Source organism: Ursus americanus, chromosome 4, assembly GCF_024610735.1.
Source record: "Ursus americanus isolate L20-20 chromosome 4, mUrsAme1.1.p, whole genome shotgun sequence".
NCBI classification, from domain to species: domain Eukaryota; kingdom Metazoa; phylum Chordata; class Mammalia; order Carnivora; family Ursidae; genus Ursus; species Ursus americanus.
The window spans coordinates 96,118,342-96,142,654 of record NC_142130.1 but is presented as its reverse complement, the minus strand read 5'-3'; the positions used below and the strand labels follow the sequence as shown (position 1 = coordinate 96,142,654).

At 55.4% G+C, this 24,313-nt stretch overlaps 1 protein-coding gene across 2 annotated transcripts; it reads left to right on the top strand.

Annotated features, from left to right (window-relative positions):
* The first annotated feature begins 1,588 nt into the window (after positions 1-1,588).
* Positions 1,589-23,123, top strand: TMPRSS3 (transmembrane serine protease 3). 2 transcript variants are annotated; one of them, XM_045774182.2, is made up of 13 exons: positions 1,589-1,682; positions 6,460-6,570; positions 7,409-7,525; positions 7,883-8,006; positions 10,927-11,052; positions 12,283-12,326; positions 13,026-13,191; positions 13,890-14,059; positions 15,846-15,941; positions 17,892-17,894; positions 18,782-18,924; positions 19,571-19,723; positions 22,402-23,123. In XM_045774182.2, the coding sequence occupies exons 1-13, from the start codon at positions 1,589-1,591 to the stop codon at positions 22,417-22,419; spliced, it is 1,365 nt and encodes a 454-aa protein (XP_045630138.2). In that variant the 3' UTR covers positions 22,420-23,123. The 2 variants fall into 2 exon arrangements, with proteins under 2 accessions (XP_045630138.2, XP_045630139.2); XM_045774183.2 differs by lacking the exon at positions 17,892-17,894.
* The last annotated feature ends 1,190 nt before the right edge of the window (positions 23,124-24,313 follow it).

Sequence of the window (24,313 nt, the reverse complement as noted above, 5' to 3'; positions counted from 1 at the left end):
CCACCGCCAGGTCGGGTTACACAGATGCCCGCGATGGTGCCATTCGCCGTGATGACTGAGCCGACAAGGCTGAGTGACTCGGTGGAAGCATTTCCCGATTGGACGAACCTGTTGGCAGCCTGCTTACCATCACACTTGCTTTTATAATGAAAAAGGAAAAGATTCCTGCTTTTAAGGATGGCGGCTCCAGACATGGTGAGTGAAGCGAGTGGGGGAGAGATGACGCTTCTGAAAGAGGATTTCTCAACATTTCTCAGTGTTGTGAAATGGACCAATGATGTCCTGTTTGGGAAGGGACTTCCGCGCCTAGGTTCAAGGTTTCAGAAAGCATTTTGCCACTGTTCTTATACTGGTCATAAAGTTAAGCCGCATCATTTGCCACATGCCGATAGTACGGGGCGAGTGTCAGCAAGAACCAAAAAGAAAAACACAGGATGTGAATTTAGTAGTTTTCTAAGATACTCTTCAGAGCCACTTTTGAGATGGAGATGAAATAAATATTTTTAGTGCATAATTCTTGCTTCGATTTTCCTAAGACCACGTGAAACAGCACGAAGACAGAGTTTGCGTTAAATGGCTTAATAGTTTCTTGTTGGATCTCAAATATTACAACCAGTAAACAGAAATTAAAAATGAGTGATTGAAGTATCTATGTTTATATGCCAGTTGGGACCTCCTTTGAGGAAGCCAGCTCCCCGAGAACCCGCGCCTGCCTGATCCCTGGGAGGGTGAGATGGGATTTAGTTGGGAACAATTCACCATTTCCTTGCTCACTCCGCCCCTCTTAGAGCTGCGGGAACGACTTCCAGAGGCTTCTGACCTCTCTGGCTTTGTGATAGGTGGAATTCTCTTGGAGGAAATGGAGCCCCGGTGTAGCTGGTGCAAGCCAGCGGTCTCCGACTGCTCCTCCCTTTGCTGTGTGGGGGACTGGGTGCCCAGAGGGCACGGATACTCTCATCCTTAACTAGGTCATGCCTGCGCGAGCCCGGGAAGGGCTGTGTTTACGGGAAACTACAAACACTGGGGGTGAGTGTCCCCTCCCTGGCGCCATCTGCATTTTTTTGGTGTGGACATTCTGTGAGTATAAAAAACTTCTTATGGTTGTGATGGGTGTCCCACATGTGTAGGCAAAGGGTTGAGTTTACGAGGGACAAAGAACAATGACAAAAAAGAGAAGGAAAGTGCTTTGAAAGTGATTTATCTTCTGAAAAATAATGGTGCAGTAATTTCGAAATTGTAGAAGGACGTCTCTCTAAAGACGGCTAGTCAACTGATTTCAGATCGGTAGAATATACGGTGAGAAAGTCATTATTTTAGCAGAACTAAGTTCATAATTTTTCGTTAACTCTGGAACTTTCTCTGTTACCTGCTGTGGCTCAGAAAAAAAAATGCGTTTTCACTGGACAAATAGTGATTAATCAGGACCGAACGTGCTTTATGTGGATTGTTGGATTTCAAAGATTTAACGTGGCAAAGATGTGTTTGACGCTAAAGCTGTAAATAGGGAAGCAAAGGCTTTCTGTTCTTGCTGGCGAAGGAGGCGGTGGCACCGGCGGAGCCGAATCCCAGAGGACCTGAAATCGTCACCATGGGGGAGAACGACCCCCCCCCGGCGGAGGCTCCCTTCTCCTTCCGATCCCTTTTTGGACTTGACGATTTGAAAATAAGCCCTGTTGCACCAGGTAGGTGGGGCCAGGTGTGAATCCTGGGGGAGGGTCCCCAGAGTGTCCCACTGGCGACATACCTCCCCAGGATGTCTCACGCCCACAAGCTGGATGCTTGCACTTTCTTGGGTGTATAGAGCCCTGGAGAGGGGTCGTTAGTGAGGGCATCACCTTGTTCAGCCCCTTGCCAACGGCAGGACACAGAAGTTAACCTTCTCTGGAAGGAGGTTTTCAGAAATTGAGGCTCCAGTTGCCCCTGGGAGTTAGGGGTCCGGTCCCGCCAGAAAATCTCTGAGCCCCCCAGAAAGTCCTGAGAACCAGTGCTCATCAGCTCTTCCAGGACACTTAAAGTAAGCTGGGCATTGCTGAGGTTAGAGTAAAACCCAACAGCAGGATACGAGAGCTGCTCTGAACAACAAGGAGAGCTGGTTTTGCAAATAGGTTTCAAATGCAGGACTTGTCACAGTGAGCCGTGGCTCCATGGCTGGCTGGTCCCTGGTGCAGTCAGGAATGCTGACCTCTGGGGCCTGGAAGGGGGACGCCTGAGGGCTCTGGCTGAGGTTCCAGAAAGCTTGGAGTAGGGGCTGCCCTAATGATTCCTTTTAAACCCTCTGGACAATCGAGGTTGGGGCTGGTGGAAGAGACAGGAGGTGGGAGGGCAGGTTTCAAGTAAGGGTAAGGATACACAATTTTAAAATACAGCTCAAAAAATGAGCATAAATGTAAATTTAAAAAATACTCTGCTGTCACCTGACCCCCGAGATTTGCCTGGTTTTTATGTTTGCCTGCATTGTCTTCCTATCCTTGCCCATAGTATGCATTCATACACAGTAGGCATAGACGGGCGTTTTCCCATATGCTGCTTGGTTTTTATAAACGCCTTTTGTTAATAACGTCACAAGATTCCATCAAGTAGATGTGTAATTTACATAGTTTTTTAAATCATCATTTGATATATAATTGTTTCTAATATTTTCATAGTACAAATAATATCAGCATGAATTACACTATACATACTCATCTCTGCTAATTCTGCTTATTTCTTCATGATTAATTCCTCGTAGTGAGAATTTGGTAGTGCCTTAAGTAAGTAAGCAGTGTCTCGTTCATTATAGTAATTTAGAAAACACAGTTAATCAAAAAGATTTCTTAAAATTACCCACAATTTCACCATTACTCAGAGATAACCCTATTCGTGCTTTAGTCTTGGATTTCTTGCTTTTTCTCATCTACATATCTGTATTTTCCTTTGAAAGTGGCACATTCTATTTTGAAGCTTTGTTTCTTTTTTCAAATGAAACAATATCATGTTCTTCTTTCCATGGCATTAAATAATTAAATATTCTCTAGGGGTTGGCAAACTATAGCCCATGGACCAAATGTGGCCCACTACCTGGTTATATAAATAAAGTTTTATTGGAACACAGACACATCCATTTATTCATCTATTGTCTGACTGCCTTCACGCCATAGTAGAGTTGAGCATATGGCCCATAAAGTTTAAAATATTTACTATCTGGTCCTTTACAGAGGAGGATTGCCAACCGCCTTGCCCTATCAGGGGACTAACTCCATACATTTGCTCTGTCACCAGTTCCTTCTGATGGGCGCTCAGGCTGTTCCCCGTGCACCAGTATCCCACACGCCACCTCTCTAAGTGTCCGTGTAGGTAGAAATTTATGTACATCAGCGATGACATCTTAAGATAAATTCCGGGAAGTGGTTTTACTAGGTCAAAAATTCCATCCATTTTTAAGCCTTTTGGTTCGTATTTCCAGTTTGACTGTCAAAAAGTTTGCACAGCGTATCCTCCTATTCACTGCAGACGGAGGTCCATCTCCTTTCACTCTGGATGCAGTGGGGACGCTGTAACGGCAGTCGGAATAAATACTGTGAGGTCGATACGTAGTTACATTTGATTTGCAGTTTTTCAAATTTCCAGAGAGGTGGAAGGTTTTTTCGTGCTTGTTGATTATTTGCATTTCTTTTTGGGGGAGGTGCTATGCATTTTGCTTTTTGTTCCAGGCATTCCCTCAAAGACAGAACAAGGAGGGGGAGCGGGGCGTGGTCGCGCCCACAGGGCGCCAGGACCGAGGAGCTGTAAGGGGCGAATGTGAACCATACAAAGGTCCTAGGGGAGCAGCAAACTTTGAATCTCTAATTAGGTTGAATCTCCTAGGTCTAACTCTTAGGCACAGAGCGACTGGAATGATAAGAGGTCATTCTGGGGTTCCTGTTGATTTTTAAGGTATAAGTGGAGCGTGGGTTCTCAGTAAGAAAGCGTTATAAATTCGGTGCGGGCTTCCGGGGGTGGGGAAGCCTGGAAAGAAGAGTCTGCTCTGTTAACTCAAGACCAGAAATCAGTTGCCCTGAAGGAACTGGTCTCCCCTGCTGAGATAAAACCACCTCCATGATCACGAGGTCCTTCATCCTTTCATCCCTTCAGTTCACTGATACAGTTGACCTTGAACGACACAGGGGTGGGATTAGGTGGCTGGCTCCCCACCTAGTCAGAAATCTACTTATAATTTCTGGCTCCCCCAAAACTTAGCTACTAATGGCCTACTGTTGACCAGAAGCCTTCCTGATCACAGAAACACTCACTTTACAAGTGCCTTCTGTGTTACACGCATTACACACTGTTCTTGCGATGAAGTCGGCTAGAGAAAAGAAAAGATCCTAAGGAAGAGAAAATACATTTGAGGTACGGTGCAATAAAAAATCCACGTGGAAGTGGACCCACACGCTCAAACCTGTGTTACTCAAGGGTCAGCTGTATTTCTCAGGGACTGCGGCACACCACGTGTGGGTCTAGGCTCTGGGAACACAGCTTCCGAGCAAGCCACCGGCTCATCGTGGCCAAGACCGAGACCTTGCCCTCTGCCTCCCCCTCCTCGTTCTGCCTCCTTCAGGCCATGGAGTGCGTGCCTTTCCTTACTCTCCTTAACCTCTTCCTTCTGCCTTCGTCCTCGTTTCTTCTCTTACTCTACTCTTCTCTTCCTCCTCTCCCACCTTCCCCCCCCCATTTTTGTCTTCAAATTCTCTTCTTTAAGCAGCCCTGAATGATACTGGTCATTTTATAAGCACACTCTTTATTGCCAGAGGGTGAAGCTGTGAGTTTCCAAAGACAGGCGGGGGGAGATCTCTGAAGCCTTTCCGTGGGAGACCTCTCAGCTCCACATCTCTAGGACTAGGGTGCGAGAGGAAGGGACAGCGTGTCCCGAGTAACCGTGTGCTGTGAGGAAGCCCGTCTCCCCTTCCCACACTCTCACCTTCCCCAGTGTAAGTGGGGACAACTTTGTCATAGATGTATTTTCAGGATTGATGAGAAAATTTGCATGAAGTGGCCTGTTCTCCTTGGAGTAAAGGTGCCGATGGAAATTCTTCCAGTTCCCCAGAGAGGCTTGTACTTTTGGGCATCATAACGCTTAAACGGCACATCCTCTTTTCCATCTAATCTGCCTGGTTCTTTGAGTAAGAACTGGGCCAGGTCTGGGGTTTACTCTACTTGCAAGCTAACAAGTCAGCCTGCCCAGTTTGCTGGATTCTGGGGGAAGAGAGGAGACTCCCGGGTCAGACACGGGGGACGTTATTACTCACGGCACGAGCGGTGTGCGCATCCCATTCGAGCCAGTTACCCGTGCCCACCAGGTCCCACGGGGGTGATGTGGAACAGCCCGGGGATACGCTGCATGCCCAAGGGGTCTGCATCACACAAAGGAACCCAGAACCAAGGCAACTCAAATCTTTTATGATGGGCGGCAAGCAGACCTGCACACACTTTGTCCCAAAGGAAGACATTGTATCTGTTAAACCAGACGGTAAGCAAGCCTGCTCCTTGCTCTGGAGAGAGACGTCATCTCTGTCTTCTAAGGCTGCTTGCTCTGCCAGCACCCTCAGAGAGACGGGCTGGGACAAGGCTGTGGGTGTCGCCATGCACAAGACTCACGGGGAACGGGCTGGCACATTATCTGGTGACCCTCTCAGAGGTCCCAGCCCTCGCTCACCTCGGAGTACCTTGTTTGGGTTTTACGTGCCACCATCTGCTGTGGGGAAGTGTTTCTGCGGACCCGGGCTCCACTTGCCCCCTGTACTAGTTTCCTAGGGCTGTGGAGACAAAGTATGACAACCCAGGTGGCTTAAAACAACACTGCTCTATGGCCTCATGCTTCTGGAGACCGGAAGTCCGAAGGCCAGGGGCCGGCAGGGCTGTGTTCTCTCTGAAACCCGTGGGGAAGCCTTCCTTGCCTCTTCCCCGCTTCTGGTGTTTGCTGCTGGTCTTTGGGGTTCCTCGGCTTGCAGGTTCATCGCCCCCGTCTCTGCCGGCATCTTCCGTGGCGTCATGCCTGTGTCTCTTCACACCATTCCCTTCTGTGCATATCTGTTTCTGGTTCAAATGCCCGCTTTTTAAAGGACACCAGTCAGATTAGATTAGACGCACACGATGACTTTGTTTTAACTTGATGACCTCTGTAAAAACTCCATTTCCAAATAAGACGATATTCTGGGGTCCAAACTTCAACATACTGAGGACTGGGGTGGGGGCACGTTTCGGTCAGTAACACCATCCCCTAACCCGGGATGGACACAGCTGGGTCTGGGGGAGAGCATGGGGCTGAGCCTCTGGGGAGTGTGTCCCCAGCGAGATGGACTTTGCTCTAAGGCAACTTTCTTTGGGCCAGAACATTCTCTGCTTTGAGGGGAGGGGGGACGGATAGCTCAGTTTTAAGTTTTATTTTGTTCAAATCCACTGCTCTGTGACGGTTTGCTCTTTCCCCCACCTTTCCGGTTTCAGACGCAGACGCGGTTGCGGCCCAGATACTGTCCCTGCTGCCGCTGAAGTTCTTTCCCATCATGGTCATCGGGATCATTGCCTTGATACTAGCACTGGCCATCGGTCTGGGCAGTGAGTATGATTCATTATTCAGTGGGCTCTCGAATGCCTGTTCAGGCGTTTAAACTTTGATGAGCCCCCGCCCCGCTCACACTGGCGGGGTGCTGCCACCCAGCCTTCATTACTAGAGGCAAACGTCTTTTGGGCTTGCTGACTTGGAGTTTTCTTTGCCTGAGGGAGTGTGGGGCCAGCTGGGGCCCAGGAGGGGCTGCTGGCCATGCTCGGGGCTTTGTCACCAAGGAGCCTGCCCGGTTAGACGTGCTGAAAGGCAGCTGATGAAATAGGATTCTGTGGGCGGGAGGGGGTGAGGGGCCGGGAGGAAAAGACAAGGAGGCCATTCATGCAAGGCCAAGCATACCTGCTGTTTTTTAAAAGAAGGTTCATGTGGCTCTTGAGAAAGTGAATCATTAGAATGGGCTCTGATTGAGAACAATATCTCATCTTCTCTTTCCTATAACCGGCCCACCCGCTCAGCGGTGTGGTCCCCGGTCCCTTCTCTTCTTGCCCAGGGTCAGAGACAATAGAGGGTAGATTGGGGGCTGAGTCGTCCTCACTCAGAGCTCATTGCTCTGCCGACTCGGCCAGTCGGCCTTCAGCCATGCACTTTTTCTCTTGACCTTGAGCCCAGAGCTGTGGTTCAAGGCCACATTGCAAGGCAAAGTAGGGTGCAGCAGCCCCACCCTCCGGAATCTGGAACAGAAACTGGGCTGAGGGAAGCAGGCTGCAATTTCAATGCAGGTTTCATTATTGATGGCCAAGCTCAAGGCCACGTGGCCAGTGGATGGTTGTTAGTGTTGTACACTGAAGAAACCAGCCCTTACTTGACACACTTGTCCTCTCCTTTCCTCAGTCCACTTCGATTGTTCCGGAAAGTACAGGTGTCGCTCGTCTTTTAAGTGTATTGACCTGACAGCTCGGTGTGATGGGGTCCCGGACTGCAGAGACGGGGAGGATGAGTACCGGTGTGGTAAGGCCGTGCTCCTCACTGCAGAAGGACAACCCGACCCTGACCTTACCCATCTGTGAAATGGGTCCAGATCCATGCCACTCTCAAGTCACGTCCTTAACTGGGATCCACCTGGCATTCGTCCCCAGGGGTGACTGACCTGGGAGCAAAGGGATGGCTGTTACCTGGGGCCAAAATTCAGTTGGGGAGAACACAAGAACAGAGAGAAGAGAGCTTAGGGGGTGGAGGCCGTAAGAACTGCCACTGCCCTGCAGGGTGGGGGTGGGGTGGGCGAGGGGCTGGCCAGGGTCAGCAGAGCAGGGACCTGCCCCGGAGGCAGAGAAATCTCATGGCCTGCTCTTCCCGTGCGCCGGGCAGTCCGCGTGAGTGGCCAGAACGCAGTGCTCCAGGTGTTCACAGCTGCGGCTTGGAGGACCGTGTGCTCTGACGACTGGAAGGGTCACCATGCTAACATTGCCTGTGCCCAGCTGGGGTTTCCAAGGTAATTTAAAGAACATGTCCCACCGATGGGTAAAGCATTTGATCGTGGTGACAATGCGGAGAGAGAGCCATCTTCTAGTGGGCCATTTATGGGGTCCCCTGCTCACCATCACACCGCGTCCCCGCGGCAACCGTGACATCATCCCCGCGCCACAGGTGCGCACGGCAAGCCCCGCACGCTAAGTGGTTTGATCAAGGTCACTGGGAAGGGGCACGTTTGGGGGTGTCTCATGGTCAGGAGAGGACTCCAGATGCACAGAGGAAATACAGAACTTCCAAGCCAAAGGCTAAGCCCCCAGCTGCTCAGGCTACGGCCAGAGGGTAGCTACGTGGCCCCCGCCCGCCCGGTGCTCGTGGCCCCACGGACATGCGCGCACCCTTCCAAGGAGCCCCACAGAGCCCAGTTTGAAGAGCCAGCCATGTCGTGGAAACACCACGTCAAACAGTTGTTTGGCACCCTGTGGAAGGGGCGGCTCTGGCAGTGGGGGCTTCTCTTCTCAGCGTTTGGTTTTGCACTGAGGGGACACATTTCTCTCCTCCTCTCTCCTGGCCCCTCCTCTGACCCGTGGCACCGCTGTCCTCCGTGGTCTCCCGCCACGGCACCCCAACTCCCTTTGCTCTTGGCCCCCGGAGTTCAAAGCAGGCAAGTTCTCTGAGTTCCCACGCTCCTGGGTGTTTGCCCCCGAATCCCTGTGTCCTTGCCCCAGTTCCCCGACACCGGCATTAAAGCCAGAAACTGCCGGGAATCCAGGGAGCCTCGATTTTCAGATCTGTGCACCCTCCTCTCAGCTCCTTTCTCCAGTGCCCGTGACACCCCAGTGTCCCCCAGCTGTGTCCCTGAGACCGCGTCCTTCTCACTCTGTGACAACCCGGATTCAGGAATTAGCTGTGGTTCAGCCCTGTGATGACAGCCAAGCCACCCACACAGATGCCTCCCAGGATCATGTAGACTTCACCCTCACAGATGGGGGGTTCACACCCCACGCGCACGCTCACCATGCACACATGCACCACACGCACACGGGTCACACACCACACACACGTGTCACACACGTACACACACCACACATGTCACACATGTACACACACCACATGCACCCATGTCACACATGCACATGCACCACAGCACACATGTCACGTGCACACGTGTCACACACATGTACACACACAACGCGTACACACACCATACGCACACACAACACACGTTCACGCACGCACACACACAAAGATGCGCCGTGCATGCACACACCACGTGGAAGCACACACAAACGTCCACATGCACTCTGTCGTATATCACATCAGATACATGCACACACACCGCACCATGCACAGACCCCATCACACACACATCACACGTACACACACACACTATATTACTCATATGTACACATACAAAATACCTCCCTGCACAAACACCAAGCCGCACACACGTGCACACTCACATGCCTCATGCCCACACATGTGCACACACACGTGACACATACACACACCATCACCGCAGCAAACAGCAGAAAGCTTCCCCAGGCACTTCTGTTCCCTTCAAGGCCCTTTCTCGGACTCATGGGGGGCACCCCTACCGCTTCCGGCTCCCCTCCCTCTCCCTCCTGGAGGGCCACCCCTTCCCCTGAAGCCCCAGGCCCCCTGACTATGCAGAAGGGCCCAGAGGCTCCTTTCCCTCAGATCCCCATTCGCCCAGCCGCGGCGAGATGGTCCCTCCTACCCTTGGTGCGCGCCCTCAGGGGGCGTCCGGCAGACGGGCCCCCAGCACGGCCGGTTCCTCCCTTCCGCACCTGCTGCTCCAGTTTGAGATTTTCTTCTGTAGCCTTTTTGCTTTTTCTTCCTCCTTCTCTCCTTAAAGCCCTTCTTTGATCTTCTCCTCTCGGCTGTCTCCCGTGTCAGCTCTCTGTGATGACAACAAAGGGGAGACTGCCAAGCCGGATCGCCTGGGTTCGAATCCCCGTGTCCCCAGCGCAGTTTCCTGACTCAGGCCTGCAAAACAGGGACAATAGTAGCAGCCACTTGGAAGGGTGCTGTGAGGTTCGCGTCGGGGCGAGCCTGGCACACGGGAACGCCCTGGGGGAGCTGGCGGCCGTGGTGGTTGCGACCACCTGGAGGCTGGGCTGTTATGGGGATCCCGGGGTGGCCCTCGGGGCCCCCTGCATCTCACAGTGCTCCGTCTCGTCTCGGGAGCTCGTCGCCTGCCGCCTGCCCCATCAGCAGTTCAGCCGTCCCGGGAGGGCTGGGAGGGTCATTGCCCTCCGAACTCAAATGCGACCCAACCTTGTACTTGTAACAACCTTGTGTGTTGGTGTAGCCGGCCAGCTGCTTCGGGAGGGTACCCTTCATTTACTGGCCCTCAACTCAGAGCTCGTCAACACTTGATTTTTTTTTAAAGATCATGCCTTCTTTACCGTTGTTCTCCAGACCTGTTTCCTGATCTTATAAACATCTGCTGGGGCGTCTGAGCCTTTTCCTTCTGTGCTCATCTCTCTCCAGTGGGAACCCCCCAGCTCTGGATTTCCCTCTCCCCACCTATTGTTCTTGGGTGCTCGGCACCCCCACTCTGGTCCCACATGTGGTTCTGTGTTCTGCTCTCTGGGGCTTGCTTCGGGCCAAGCAAAGGTCAGTTCGGGGGGGTGCGTCAAGGGGGCTACTTGGCCACCTCGGGAAGTGGTGTCCCTGACACGCGCCCAGAGCCTGCCGGGGGGGGGGGAGGGGCTGTGGGCCGGGGGCCAGATGGGTCCCTGGTCCCAGACAATGCGAGATCTGGAGTGCCTTCCTAAGCCAGCAAAGGAAGCTGTTGACGGTTTGAGGGTGGGAATGACATCCCCCCGCGTGACACATGCGGTGTTCTGATGCGCATGGATGACGTGAGGCAGAGTGAGGTCACGCATCGGGTCCGCGTTCCCATGTGCTTGCAGCTACGTGAGTGCAGACACGCTCGGGGTGGACGTGCTCGAGGAGCAGCTCCGGGAGGACTTTGCGTCCATCAATCACCTCTTGCCCGATGACAAAGTGACCGCTCTGCAGCACTCCGTGTACGTGAGGTGAGCGGCAGGGTGGTGCCGCGGTCTGCACTGCGTCCCCTGCTGGCCTCGTTGAGCTATGCACGGCCCCGCGAGGACCCAAGAGACCAGAGTTTCTCCAAATGTAAGGTGGGGGCTTGGCCGCCGCGGGGAGACTGGGTGGAGCACCGGCTGGGGTGCAGGAACGCGCCCCAAACCAGGCGAATATGGCCCGGCAGAGAGAGGAGGAGGGCGGTAAGGAGCGTGGCGTGTGTGTCGTGCTGTTCTCATCGTGGGCCAGGGGTGTGTGCGGAAAGGACAGAGGGACGAGGAAACTAGAAAAGAAAGAGATTACGAAAGACACGTATCCTCTGTCTACAAAGCACTTCAACATTTACCATTCATATTGCATGTTTCCCCCGAGAACTCGTGAGAAAGGTAGCATGAGGTGCCCGTAAAAGATGGTACCCGCAGCCTGCTGTGTCCCCTGCCCGGTCCCCTGCCTCTACAGTCAGGCATCCCCTGTGCTCTTCCTGGCACTTAGGACCAAATCCCAGGAACGTGCTCTCTGCTCTGGGAAACAACAGCTTGTCAGCCTGTCCGTCGCATAATTGATAGTCACCCCAGGACCCACATGCAATTCCTGGGGACAGCTCATCTCTTAGGTCCTGAAACCTCAGCTGGTGACACCCCCTTTTTCTTGCATGATTGCATAAGCAGATGGGGGCTCTAAAGGCAGGGAAAGTCACAAAGGGACACGGGTGGATTATAGGAAAAGCACATTCCCTGCCCCCCCCGCAAGGATGAGCCCGTGTCATTTCTGAAGCAATCACAACTCTGCTCTGGGGAAGAGTATGATCCAGGCTGGAAGGACCTGGCGCCAGGAGAGGCTGCCACGCTGTCCAAAGGGCACTCCGTGTCCTCCAGGGGCCAGTGAAGGACACCGGGGTAAAGTTGACCTGCAAACGACACGAGTGATGTTTATAGAACAGAGCTCCTCCGGCATCTCCTATCATTAGCTAGACGAAGCTTAGAAACACTCAGTCACCTGTCACATGCACAATGCCTCACTGTAGCCAAATGTTCCAGAATGAAGCTGTGACCTCACACATAAGGGTTTTTTTTTTTTTTAATATGGACAAAAATTGCAATCTGTATTCAAGGGCAGGGGACTAGAGTCCATTTTTCTTTCACCCCAAGATTAAGTTGAAAGAAAGTGTTCATTTCACTGGCCTCTGGCGTTTACCGTAGGCCTCCTCTTTTGCTCCTTAGGGAGGGATGTGCCTCGGGTCGTGTGGTTACCTTGAAGTGCACAGGTAAGAGATTCCTCACGGAAGAGAGAAGTGCAAGCACGTGCTCGCTCACACTCCGGTCTCCCCCGCCTCCTCAGACTGCTGGGGGCCCCCTCGTCCTAGGTGCCGGGGGGGAACTCTGTGGACCCCACCTGATGGAGGAGGAGAACAGTGTCTGTCTGTCTCACCTGTTAGCCGGGGGGTGGGGGCAGCCCGGAGCACTTCTCAGCCGCAGACAGGACCGTGGTCTGTGATGCCCTGTCACTCCGTGGTGGCTCCAGCAGCCTGACTCACTGTCACTTTCTCCTCCCCACTCCCCAACCTTCCCACCTCAAGGAAAAGTGTGCCCAGGCTGGTCAGTGCCCCAGGCTCCCAGCCCCGTGGCAGCTGCCCCTGGCAGGGGGAGGGTGGGGTCTGGAGAAGTCAGGCAGGTGCACACTAGCCCTGCATTACTGAGGAGAGAGCTGTGGAAGGTTCATGAGCCCCTGGTGAGTTGTGGCCATACTGGGGTCATGGGCATCACGGGGAGGGGCGCTGCCATCACCAGCTCTTCCCACTGCACCCCTGTCTTCTCCCACTCCCGTCCCTTCTGGGCTCTCTTTCTGGGCTGTGAGCTCTGCGAGGGCAGCAGGCTGTCAGGGAAAGGGGGGTCTGTGGCTGTGACAGCAGGTTCCCCAGAAAGGTCTGTGGGATCGACCCCCAGCCCTTGTTCTCTCTCTGTAGTCTGTGGTCTGAGAATGGGCTACAGCTCGCGCATCGTGGGTGGAAATGTGTCCTCGCTCATGCAGTGGCCGTGGCAGGCCAGCCTTCAGTTCCAGGGCTATCACCTGTGCGGGGGCTCTGTCATCACCCCCGTGTGGATTGTCACCGCCGCGCACTGCGTCTATGAGTGAGTGCTTCTGGGTGTGGGCCCTCGTGGCCCATAGACCCGCGTCTAGACTGGGCTGTGTAGGATGGGGTAGATTCCGGGGGTCAGCAGTGGGTCCAGAAAGCTGGCAAGCTGACCAGATCGTCACAAAGTAATGACCAGTGCAATGCACCCATCACTGTCGCTGGTGGCTGTGACTGGTGACCCTGAGCTCATTCGAAAGATTTCAGACCTGCCGCTCTTACAGAGGAGGTAGAAAGCTTTGGACGGAAGCTCCCGTGCAGGAGGGAAACCTCCAAGCTCCCTGTAGCTACTTACAGGAGAGCACGCTGTGGCCAAGAGCGTGAGAGGCGGCTCCGGCCGGGTGGCTCCGGTGTCCCAGGCAGTGTCTCGGGGGAGGAGAGCACGGGAAGACTTCCAAACACAGAGGTGGATTCTCCGTTTTTGTTTGTATTTTGGCTGCCGTCTGTTGGAGATTGGCCCTGACGGGGCCCCTCTGGTGCTGAGAAGCGGGAGGCGCGGGCATCGAAGCCTGCCTGGGGAGTGCATGGCCGGCCTGCGCTCCCGCAGGGCGTGGGAGCCGTGCTCGGAGCCAATGTCGGCAAGCAGGCAGCACCGTGTCTCGGCCACCTGCCTGGCCCTGCGCCTCCAGACCTGCGAGGTCCGGTGGTGAAAGTGATGGGGTGCTCCAACTTCACCTCTCCGCCTTCTCTTTTCAGCCTGTACCTCCCCAAGTCCTGGACCATCCAGGTGGGGCTAGTTTCCCTGCTGGACAGTCCGGCCCCTTCCCATCTGGTGGAAAAAATCATCTACCACAGCAAGTACAAACCCAAGAGGCTGGGCCACGACATCGCGCTCATGAAGCTGGCCGGGCCGCTCACCTTCAGCGGTACGGCTGCGTTCCCTGCTGCTCTCTGGCTCCCGTTTCTTTCAGGAGAATTTGTAATTGTCCCTTGAAGTCTTTTTATGACAGCCGCTTTGTAATCCTTGCCAGACAACGCCAGGAGTTGACTCATTTCCCCGCTGGCCATAGTTGATCATCTTTTCTCATTTAAGTTGTGATTTTCCTGGTTCTTGGTATAACGAGTCCTTTTCGACAGCCTTCTGGACATCAGGCTATCACGTTAGGAGACGCCGGGTCCATATACCTCTTCGACTTTCCCAGGTGGTCACCCCGTTCGGGTTCTTGGTGCGTGACATGCCTACTCTTGTGGGCTGTGCTTCCGATGATGTTTGATTTTAGAGGCTTTGCGATTTTACTTTGGTCGGCTTGGTTCATCAGGTTCATCCCTGGGGTTCGCATTGGTGCCACTTTCTTCCTGCTGGTGCCCGCTGGAGATGAAAGGACTTCCCCAGGCCAGGCCATGGGTGCCTCCAGGTGGCAGAAGGGGGGTCACTGGCCCTGTGGGAACAAAGAGCTCTTCCCTGTCTCGGGGCTTGTTGAAATGAGGTCCACCTGCTAGTGCCATCCACCTGCCCGTGTCTTGGTCGTGGCCTAGAAAGAGGGCACTTCGCAGGTCAGTCAGTTGATCGTAGTGGGATCGTCCCCATGGCCGCTTCTTTCCTGGGCATCTTGGGGACTCCCTGAAGTGCTCAGAAAGTCTCTCCCTGCCAGCTGCCGCGTTCGGCAGGCCACATCTCTCCGTGGGAAATACCGAGTCCTAACCTCTGAAAGTTACAACAATACCAGAGCACACAGGATAGGACTTCCAAACATTTTGCAGATGCAGACAAAGGATTAAATACACTCAAATAAATTAAAGCCCCCTTCGCCTTCCCCAGCGTATAGCCGCGTGGAGTGTTGGCAGAGGTCCGTTGAACAAGGCCCATGAAGCAGCGGAGTCCTGGCCCGGGATTAGTGTGTTCCCCACACCACACATCTAACACTCTACATGTAACGCTTGGAAACAAGTATCTCTGGAGAAGCAAAGAGAAATTGTAACGGTGGTGTTCGTTTATCATTATTACTAACGATACTTGGTTGTAAAAAATGAGGTGCCGACGTCTGCACGGTGATAAAAATTAGCGAGTGCTCTTGCTACTTCTCTGTCCTTCTGTTACTGTCCCGCGTGGAAAGACAGTGCATCGCGGAGCGTGCTCACGAGACAGCCTCATGGCGGCCGTGACACTGTCTCTGCTGTGTATGTGACACAGCCCGCGGGGACAGGCCGGCTTCCTGTCTCCAGACGTGCCGGGTGGGACCCGAACAGTCACGGAGGGCTGTTTTATAAGGCAGTGCGCCCACGCTCCAGACCAGGAGTGGGCAGGTTAGGGCCCCAGGACCCAATCTGACTCTTTGCCTGTTTTTGTAAATAAAGTTTCAGTGGGACACAGCCAGATCTGTTTGTGTACCACGGCCTGTGGCTGGATGCTTTCAGGCCACAGTGGCAGGCCACGGGGCCCACAGAACCCCAGGCATTGGCTATGTGGCCCTTCACAGAAAATATGCCACCCCTGGTCCAGACCCACTCGCATTGCCACAGGTTAGGGTTGTTTAAAGGTGAACGGCTCTGGGGGTCCCTGCGCTGAGCTGGGAGCTTTCAGACCAACCAAGGGCTTGGCCTTTCTTGAGAGATCGTTTGAGCTCCTCAGAGAGGTGGACACTGGGGAGATTCATTGTTTTCGTGGACCTGAGTTTCACCTGAGTTCAAGGCTGCTGTCTCCCCTTGCCGCAGAGACCATCCAGCCCGTCTGCCTGCCCAACTCCGAAGAGAACTTCCCTGATGGAAAACTGTGCTGGACGTCAGGATGGGGGGCCATAGAGGATGGAGGTCAGTCATCTGAAATCACGATTCTGAGTCTGGGAGCCCAGACCCATGAGGCCGGGGTGCACGCCCACCGTGACACGCTGCACCCCGTGTCCCAGCGTGGCGTCCCCGTGGGAGGCAGGGGTGCGGGTCAGCTGCTGGACACACGCTATCAGCAGAGTAGTTGTGGGTCAGAGTCATGGTTCCGTTTGTGTTGGGGCGTGAAACTGCAGACTGTGTCAGGAGAGAAATAAATGGGGGCGCCCGGGTGGCACAGTCGTTAGGCGTCTGCCTTCAGCTCAGGGCGTGATCCCGGCGTTCCGGGATCGAGCCCCACATCAGGCTCCTCCGCTGGGAACCTGCTTCTTCCTCTCCCACTCCCCCTGCCTGTGTTCCCTCTCTCGCTGGCTGTCTCTCTCTCTGTTAAATAAATAAAATCTTTAAAAAAAAAAAGGAGAGAAATAAATGGAAACAGAGGGCCAGGGACACCCCTCGTTGGGGAGACATTCACCAAATCATCAGGCGGTTCTCCTTCCTCCTCCCCACCGTGCCGGCAGAGTACGTAAGGAGCCCATGGAGAACCTTCCCAGGGTTTATTCAGAAGGCAGACATCTGTACCTGGTGAGGAGTTTTCGTCTTGTGAGACTTTGGAAGGTGTGTTATTTCATTAGAGAAAGCAGACGTACGGAAGCATACCACTATGATCGTAGCAGTCACCTCAATGAGAGCAGCGCATGCGGAGGGAAGCCACGCCCTCCTTCCACTGGGGTGGGGCACACGTGTGCTTGTCACTCATAGGTTCTCCACCAATCCCTTTCCTTCTGGTAGGAAATGTAGGAGCTCCTTGGGGGGACTGTTGTCACAAAGCTCCATAAACAGAGAGGCTTAAAGAGCAATGACTCATTCTCTCCCTGCTCTGGAGGCCAGAAGTCTCGGATCAAGGTGTCGCAGGGCCGGTTCCTTCTGGAGGCTCCGAGGGGGAGGAACCTGCCCCTGGCCTCTCCTCCAGCTTCCAGGGGCTCCAGCCACCCTTGGCATCCCTTGGCTTGTGGACGTATCACTCCAATCTTTGCCCCATCTTCCTGTGCCCCCCTCCCCAGCCCCATGTCTCAAATCTCTCTCCCCTTTCTCTTATAAGGACATTGGTCTTTGCACTTAAAGTCCACCCTAAATCCAGGATGATCTCATTTTGAGACTCTCACCTTAATTTCGTCTGCAGAGGCCCAACTCCAAATAAGGTTGCAGGTGGACATGGTTGCGGGGGCGCAATTCACCCTAATACGGGAAGTTCAGTATTTTCCTCCTGAGGGTTATTAGTTGAGTTCCCTGTCCCTGAATGTCCAAGGCGCCCAGGGCTTTCCTAGTCCTAGAGGGTCGGTCCTCTTTCCCGGGGCAGGGTCTCATCCCTGTGGCTTTCCACGTCCTCTTGCCCTTGGAAGCTTCCTCCACAGACAGGTTGAGCTGTTTCACCACGTACCCGGTGGTGAGCCGGGTGTCTCCATGCCACACTGTCTGCTCCTCACAGCAGCCCCTCAGCGGGGAATTATCTGCACGGCCGTCTTGAGGGCGAGGAGCCTGGGGCTGAGGGGAGCTGAGCACCTTGCCGGGGTTCACATGACCAGGTGCTGGGAGGTCTGGACTTCCACATCCCCCCCCCCACCCCCACAGCCCTATTCTTGTTGTTTCTCAGGACTTGTGGTGTCAGGAGACTAGTTCATTACTTTGTAAGATCCTGTGGGGCGAGTAGGGAGAGGGGCCACTCTCAGCCGACCTCCAGCCCGTGGTCCCCAGGCACGTGGGGTATGGGGGGACTGGAGAAACTCATGCAGAAAACAGGGTGCAGCTCAAACTCAGAGAACTCTTAGAATGTGGGTTGGAGGCAGGCAGACCCGCACCCACCTGCTGACACGTGCTAGAGACGCCGGAATAGGGCCGTGCCCTGCAGTCAGCCTCTAAGACGCCACGCCACGATAGCTGGTTTACGAACAGGTTAAGTTAGAGGTGTGCATCCCTTCGGGTCGATGGTGGGGCTGGTCCAACAGCAGAGGTATCATTTCCTGTTGCTGTTGCAGCAAGACCAGACTCATTGGTTTCAGCCCCAGGGACGTGTTATCTATGGTTCCGGAGTCAGGAGTCCTCGCCCATCTCCACGGGCTGGAATCAGTGTGTCGGAAGGGCTAGTCCCTCCCGGAGGCTCCGAACGAGTGTCTGTTTCCTGGCCTTCTCTGGGTTCTGGGAACTGCCCGCTGGCTCGTGGCACCTCCCCCATCCTCATAGCGGGCCGGGCAGCGTCCTCCCATCCCCCCACCCCCCATCTGACCTCTGTTCCACCATCACACTTTCTCCTCTGATGCTTGTGGTTCCATTTAGAGGCCACCCAGGTAGCCCAGGATTGTGTCCCCATCTCAGGGCCTTCTGCCGTGGAAGTGACATAGACACAGGGATTAGGAAGTGGACGCCTTTGGGAGGACGCTGTTCTGCTGACCACAGGAAGGTTCTGCCTGTACACTGTGCATGTGTCCTTCACGGGCCTCAGTTTCCCTTCTGTAACCTGGATTGTTCTGAGGACGGAACGGCCGGTGTGGGTCAAGTGCGTGGCCCAGGATGGACCCCGGGGAGGTCCATGCTGGCCACTGCTGCCCCACCTGCTCCTGCATTGGCCACTTTCGGGAAGTAAGTGGCCCTCATGTGAAGCAACGGGGCTGCCTGGCCCGCTCACCAGGGAGCTTGCCACAGAGCATGCGCCGTCCGCCTCCAGGAGTGGCCTCTGCCACCGGCATGTGGTGACGTGGCCCCCGCTCCAGTGCAGGTCCTGAGTTCCCAGCAGGGCCCCTCATGCCTGCACCGTCCTCGCTCTGACGCAGGTGACGCCTCCCCCGTCCTCAACCATGCAGCTGTGCCCTTAATCTCCAACAAGATCTGCAACCACAGAGACGTGTACGGAGGCATCATCTCCCCCTCCATGCTCTGCGCCGGCTACCTGAAGGGCGGCGTGGACAGCTGTCAGGTAGGGGCCCTTGGTGACCTCTGGGGGCCACAGCGGCAGGTGAGGCTCTGGACGGTGACCCAGCCTGTGGCACAGACCACTGCCAGCATTTCCCTGTGACTGAATGAAAAGCAAATTTACAGGGTGTGGGGAAGACGTTTGCTCAAGATAGCACTCCCTTTCCTGGCTGCCGGCCGAGTTGACCCAGCGCTCCCATTCTGCCTGGGTGCTGCGGCGGGAGGGGTCTCCAGGGTGCTCCCCGCCCCAGCCCTGGTTCTCATGGTTTGCAGAGGGGTAACAGGGGCAGCAGGGCGGGTGGGAACTGGTGAATGTGAATCTGGACCTCAAGAGCCACAGTGAGCGTGAGCCCACACGGCCTGGGTCCAGCCCCGCCAGGCAGACCCTCCCTCTAGAGGATTCCCAGGGCTGTGTCCAGCTGCCCTGACCTTCATGGATTCGGTGCATCTGGAATCTGGCAGGGAGACAGCTGGGGGAGACCGTCCCTGGGGAACCAAGGACCCCACTGTTGGGAGTGCGAGCGTCAGTTCTCGGAGGCTGGGGGTGAGAGCACGGAGCCAGCCCTGTACTGAGTTTTGTGATAGGAAGGGGGGATCCTGGCCCTGAGACAAGGGACACCCCCCACAGTGCCTCTTTCCTTGCCATCCAGGGAGACAGCGGGGGGCCGCTGGTGTGTCAGGAGAGGAGGGTGTGGAAGCTGGTGGGAGCGACGAGCTTTGGCATTGGCTGTGCTGACGTGAACAAGCCCGGGGTCTACACGCGCGTCACCTCCTTCCTGGACTGGATTCATGAGCAGATGGAGGTGGGTGTCGCTCACGCTGGTCCCCGTCGTTTGCCTCCAGCGTCCTTTTCTGTGGCCCCAGATCTGCTGGGCAGAGCCAGGGTGCGACACTGAGGGGTCAGTCCAGCAAGCAGGGCCCTGTGGCCTCTGGGTGTCTGATGGGAGCACAGCTGGTCCCACAGGCAAAACTCTGTGCAGGGGCGGTCCTGGGGGATGGGTGCTCACAAGGGCGGCCAGGGCAGGGACACGAAGGACAACCTTCCTCCACCAAGTGGGGAAAAGAGGAAGGCTGGCTGAGGAGGAAACCTGGGGATGGGAAGGGGTCCAGTGGGCACATGTGCATGGAGCAGAGGGTGACAAGGTGCAGGCAGTGGGTGACGGTGTGAACCCGCAGGCCCCCAGTGCCCCCTGAAGAATCTGGACCTTGCTAAGAGCCAGGGGTGGGCTAGAGAGTCTCTGATCTTGGGGGGCCGGGCAGCTCTGTGCTTTGGGGGAGGCTCCCTGAAGGAGGGGTGATGCAGGAGGGAGACAGGTCAGGGAGGCTGGCTTCCAGGACCAGGGCGAGCAGGAGAAGGGAGGGCCACAGGCGAACAGGAGGGACGGCCACCGCTAGGGCAGCAGGCCGGAAGGGCAGGGGGCCCGGCCATGCAGAGCCTCGGTGGCACGGCCTTCTGCTTTACGGACACCCAGCAAATATTTGCGGACTTGATCTCCGATGATGAGCCCACATCACGCCTTGGACTAGTTTCAAAGAACTTGGGTTTTGCCTTTTGTTTTTAAAATTCGGGCCAAAATTAAGCAACGTAAAATTAACCATTTTCAAGCAGACAATCCCGTGGCCTAACATCACAGTGCTGTATAGCCAGCTCCTCGGTGCTCCGACGTTCCACGTTCAGGACCGTTCTCGCAACCTCGTTAAGCCGTCGCCCCCCATCCCCCCATCCCTCCGCCCTCACCTCCCTCCGCCACCAGTTTTTGGCAACAGTCATCTGCTCCTGTCCCTAGATCAAAGACCTTTTAAAATGCTCCTTTTAATGGGAAACAATTGGCTAAGAAACACCTCAGGTGCCTTGGGCGTTATTTTCCACTCCTCCGGGAATTTTCGCTCCGAAGGAAAAGCTACACTGTGGCTGCCCCTGTCCAGGCCGAGGCCCGTTTGACTTCCAGGCCCGCTGCACGGTGCATGCTGTGCAGGCAAGAATGGTTCCTGCCCTCCGGGCCGGCTCGCGGCAGAGCAGTGCTAGAAGACGGGCCTTTTCCAGAAGCGCCTGCTGGCTCCCTTGTGAGCCGACACACTGGCCCAGGGAGCCTCACTGAGGGACACGTAACCCTCTTAAGCACAAAATTCAGCCCAAACCCATCAACCTGTTTGTAAGCGAGAGAACAGACGTTTGCAAGAACAGCCCCCTGGCCGAGTGGCCTCGATGGCTGGTGAGTGCGACCCCAGGGTGCAGATGGCCGTGGGGGCGTGGGGAATGGAGGGCGGGAAAGGCGGAGTCACCCACAGAGCCACAGAGGTGCTCCCTCCACGCAGCCGCGCTCAGGGACAGACGGTCCATGCGACCAAGCCAGTTGTCATGAAAGGCAAGCTTGAAACAGGTGCGGGTCAAGGCACCAGCTCCCAGTCTTCAAGCTATGGAGGAGGGCCGGGGCCTGGCGGGGGCAAGGTTCCAACACCCCCCTGGGAGCCTTCTAACAACAACGGCGCTGGGTGATGTCTTGACCTATTTCCCTCAGCCCCGTCCTGGGTGGCAGGTCCTGGGACGGTCCCTGTATAACAGGTGAGGAGACCCCCGCAGTGAGTGACAGCAGAGTGTGACTCCAGCCTCACACCTGCTGCACGGTGGATCCGCACTGTGGGCGTGCACAGGACCCTTCCTGGCTGTCTGTGCACCCGATGATTCCCAGGACCCTTCTCCAGAGGGTCTGATCAGGGGATGTGGGGTGAGGGCCCGGGCGGTTCCAATGCACAGGGTCTTCAAGGGAAGACACTTTGGGAAGCACCGGTGCAGGCCCTGGGTCTCCCTGGGACGGCCTTACAATGAGCTTCTGCCCTCCCCTGTCCGGATCCGCCCTCCCCTGCCCCAATGAGCACGTTCACCAGCGACGGACAAATGGCAGCTGGACGGCTCCCTGGAGGCCTGAGACATCTTGGTCACCAGCTGCCTCGTGCCCACCTGGGGGCCAGTATGAAAGTCGCCCTTTAGCAAGTGTCTTCAGATGTCCCGGGGAGGGGGTAGATCCAGAAGAGGCTTCCCTTCCCATGGGAGGTTTTTCCAGAGGTCTGCATTTTTGGTCGTTCCTTTGAATATGCCCATGGGGCTTCCAAGAGCCACCCCGGGCGAGGGGCTGCCTGCTTTCATCCGCTGTGCTCTGTACTGGGGCTTAACACAAACCTGTTCAGACTCAAAGCAGGACTCAGGGACTCGGCGTGAGGGCTGGAAGGGCCACGTGGCAATGAGGGGAAGTGCCTCAGGTCAGGGACATGGGTGCAGAGACCCGTGCGGGTAGGAGCGCGGTCTCACGAGCACTGGGCCGCCCAGAGTCACAGCCTCCACTTGCAGAGGCCAACGCTGTCCCCACGCGGGGCGGGGACCCGCCCACGCTCACTCGTGGCCAAATGCAGGTGCCCGCCCCGTCTCAGTGCTGGAGGCTGGCTTGGAGGGCAAAGGAAAGTAATGGCTGTGTTTTCATTCTAGAGGGACCTGAGAACCTGAAGAGAAGCGCACAGGCCGCCACCTTGACTTCCTGCCGCGATGGAGACACCCCATCCTGCCACGGGTCCCTGGGTGGAAATTGCCACGGGAGAAGGGAGCCTTGGGTACTCTTCTTTCTGGCACCACCCGCAGGGCCAAAAGAAGGAGCACCTTTCGTCCCCCCACTTCTAGAACACCCTGCTTCCAGCACCTCGACAAGCCGCCGGGGGCGTCGGGCTCACACGACCTGATGCTCCCTTGTGACCTTCGCTGAGAACAGAAGGGGGAACGCCTTCATGGTGTGACCTTGTCCCACTGTCCCTTCAGGTTTCTCTGCCCCTGGGCACAGGCAAATCACACACAAACAACACAGGTACTCAGTAAGGACGCACGCCGGAGCCCCGGGGGGCCGATGTCGCTGTCCGTGTGTCCTTGTCCTTAAGCGCTGGAAGCAACCCAAAACTTTCTACTTCCAAGGTCCCTTTTCGCGTGTGGGAACTTAGTCTACAAGTGGTTAGTTGTAAGGTGTATCTCTATTCTTTCTTTGTAGCATTTGATGCTTGGGCCTTATTTGTCTCCTGCTTCCAAAGGACATGTGCTCCCCTAACGCGTCCGTGAGTCAGAGGTTGTCTGTGAATCCCTACCACTCGTGTGCATTGGAACCCTAAGCTAACTGCAGAGCCGTGATTGCTTTGGTCTCCTCTACATACAGTGTTGGTTGTGCATTTTTCTGTTGAAACAGGTTTCTTTCTTTTTTTTTAAAGATTTAATACATTTATTTAAGAGAGAGAGAGGGAGACAGAGAGAGCATGAACGGGGAGGCGGGGAAGGTCAGAAGCAGGCTCCCCTGCAGAGTAGGGAGCCCGATATGGGGCTCAGTCCCAGGACCCTGGGATCATGACCTAAGCCGAAGGCAGACGCTTCACCAACTGAGCCACCCAGGCGCCTCCTGGAACAGGTTTCTCAGCAGATCAGAGTTATATCAGAAGACGCAGAATCAGAGTAAGGTGAGAAGGCACTGGAATAAGACAGGACCCCCTAACCCCACACAGGGGGCTCCAAAGGCAGCGTGGATGGACAGTCACATGTCATCAAGAGGCCAGAGGCTTCCCTGCGTCTCTGCATGGCCTTGTTACCCTACCATGGACCTGCCGCATTAGAGACCCCTCCCGGTTACCCACACACCCTCCGTGGCCCCCAGGCACACACATCACAGGAAGAGCTGCTTCAGGCAGCCACTGTCCAGAAGTGCTTTATCACAGATGAAGCTATCACACACGGATCCGTGGCTTTGCCTGAGGTGGCCGTAGGAAAGATGGTGAGTTTCAAAGAGCAAGCAGGTGCCTGGGGAGGGAGAGGCAGCGGGGAGCCTCCGGCGTGTCCGAGACGGGGATGCACGGGGAGAGAGGGAGCGCCGAGACAGACTGGCCGCTCGGCCATCACATCGGAGTGCCCCGCCAGCTTGGACTCGCCACCCAGATCCCCACGTATCAGAAAGTGACAAGACCCTTTTTATTTTAAGTGGCTTTGCCCAGGTCTCTTTGAAAGTAGGGGTGGCTCATGCATGGGAACTCCAAGTTGTGCAAAATGGAGGACTCCGTATGCGACAACCTCCGTTGAGGGCCCTTGGCCAGCTCTTGAGACTGAACTCTTCCTTAATTACTACTGAATTGTGTGAGGAAATATTTGCTGTCTTACAATCTTTCACAAGGTCTTGAGTAATGCTAACGACAGGCAGGTAATCAGCGTGTACCATGCGCCTGGCACGGCTCTCCGGCATTTCCTGTGTGCACTGTTTGACTGTCACAACGACCCTCTGAGACAGGAACTCCTGTTAGTCCCTTCCTGCAGATAAGGAACCTGAGGTGTGAGCGGGAGAGATGTTCCCAAGCCCACACGTCAGGCCAGCAGGGCG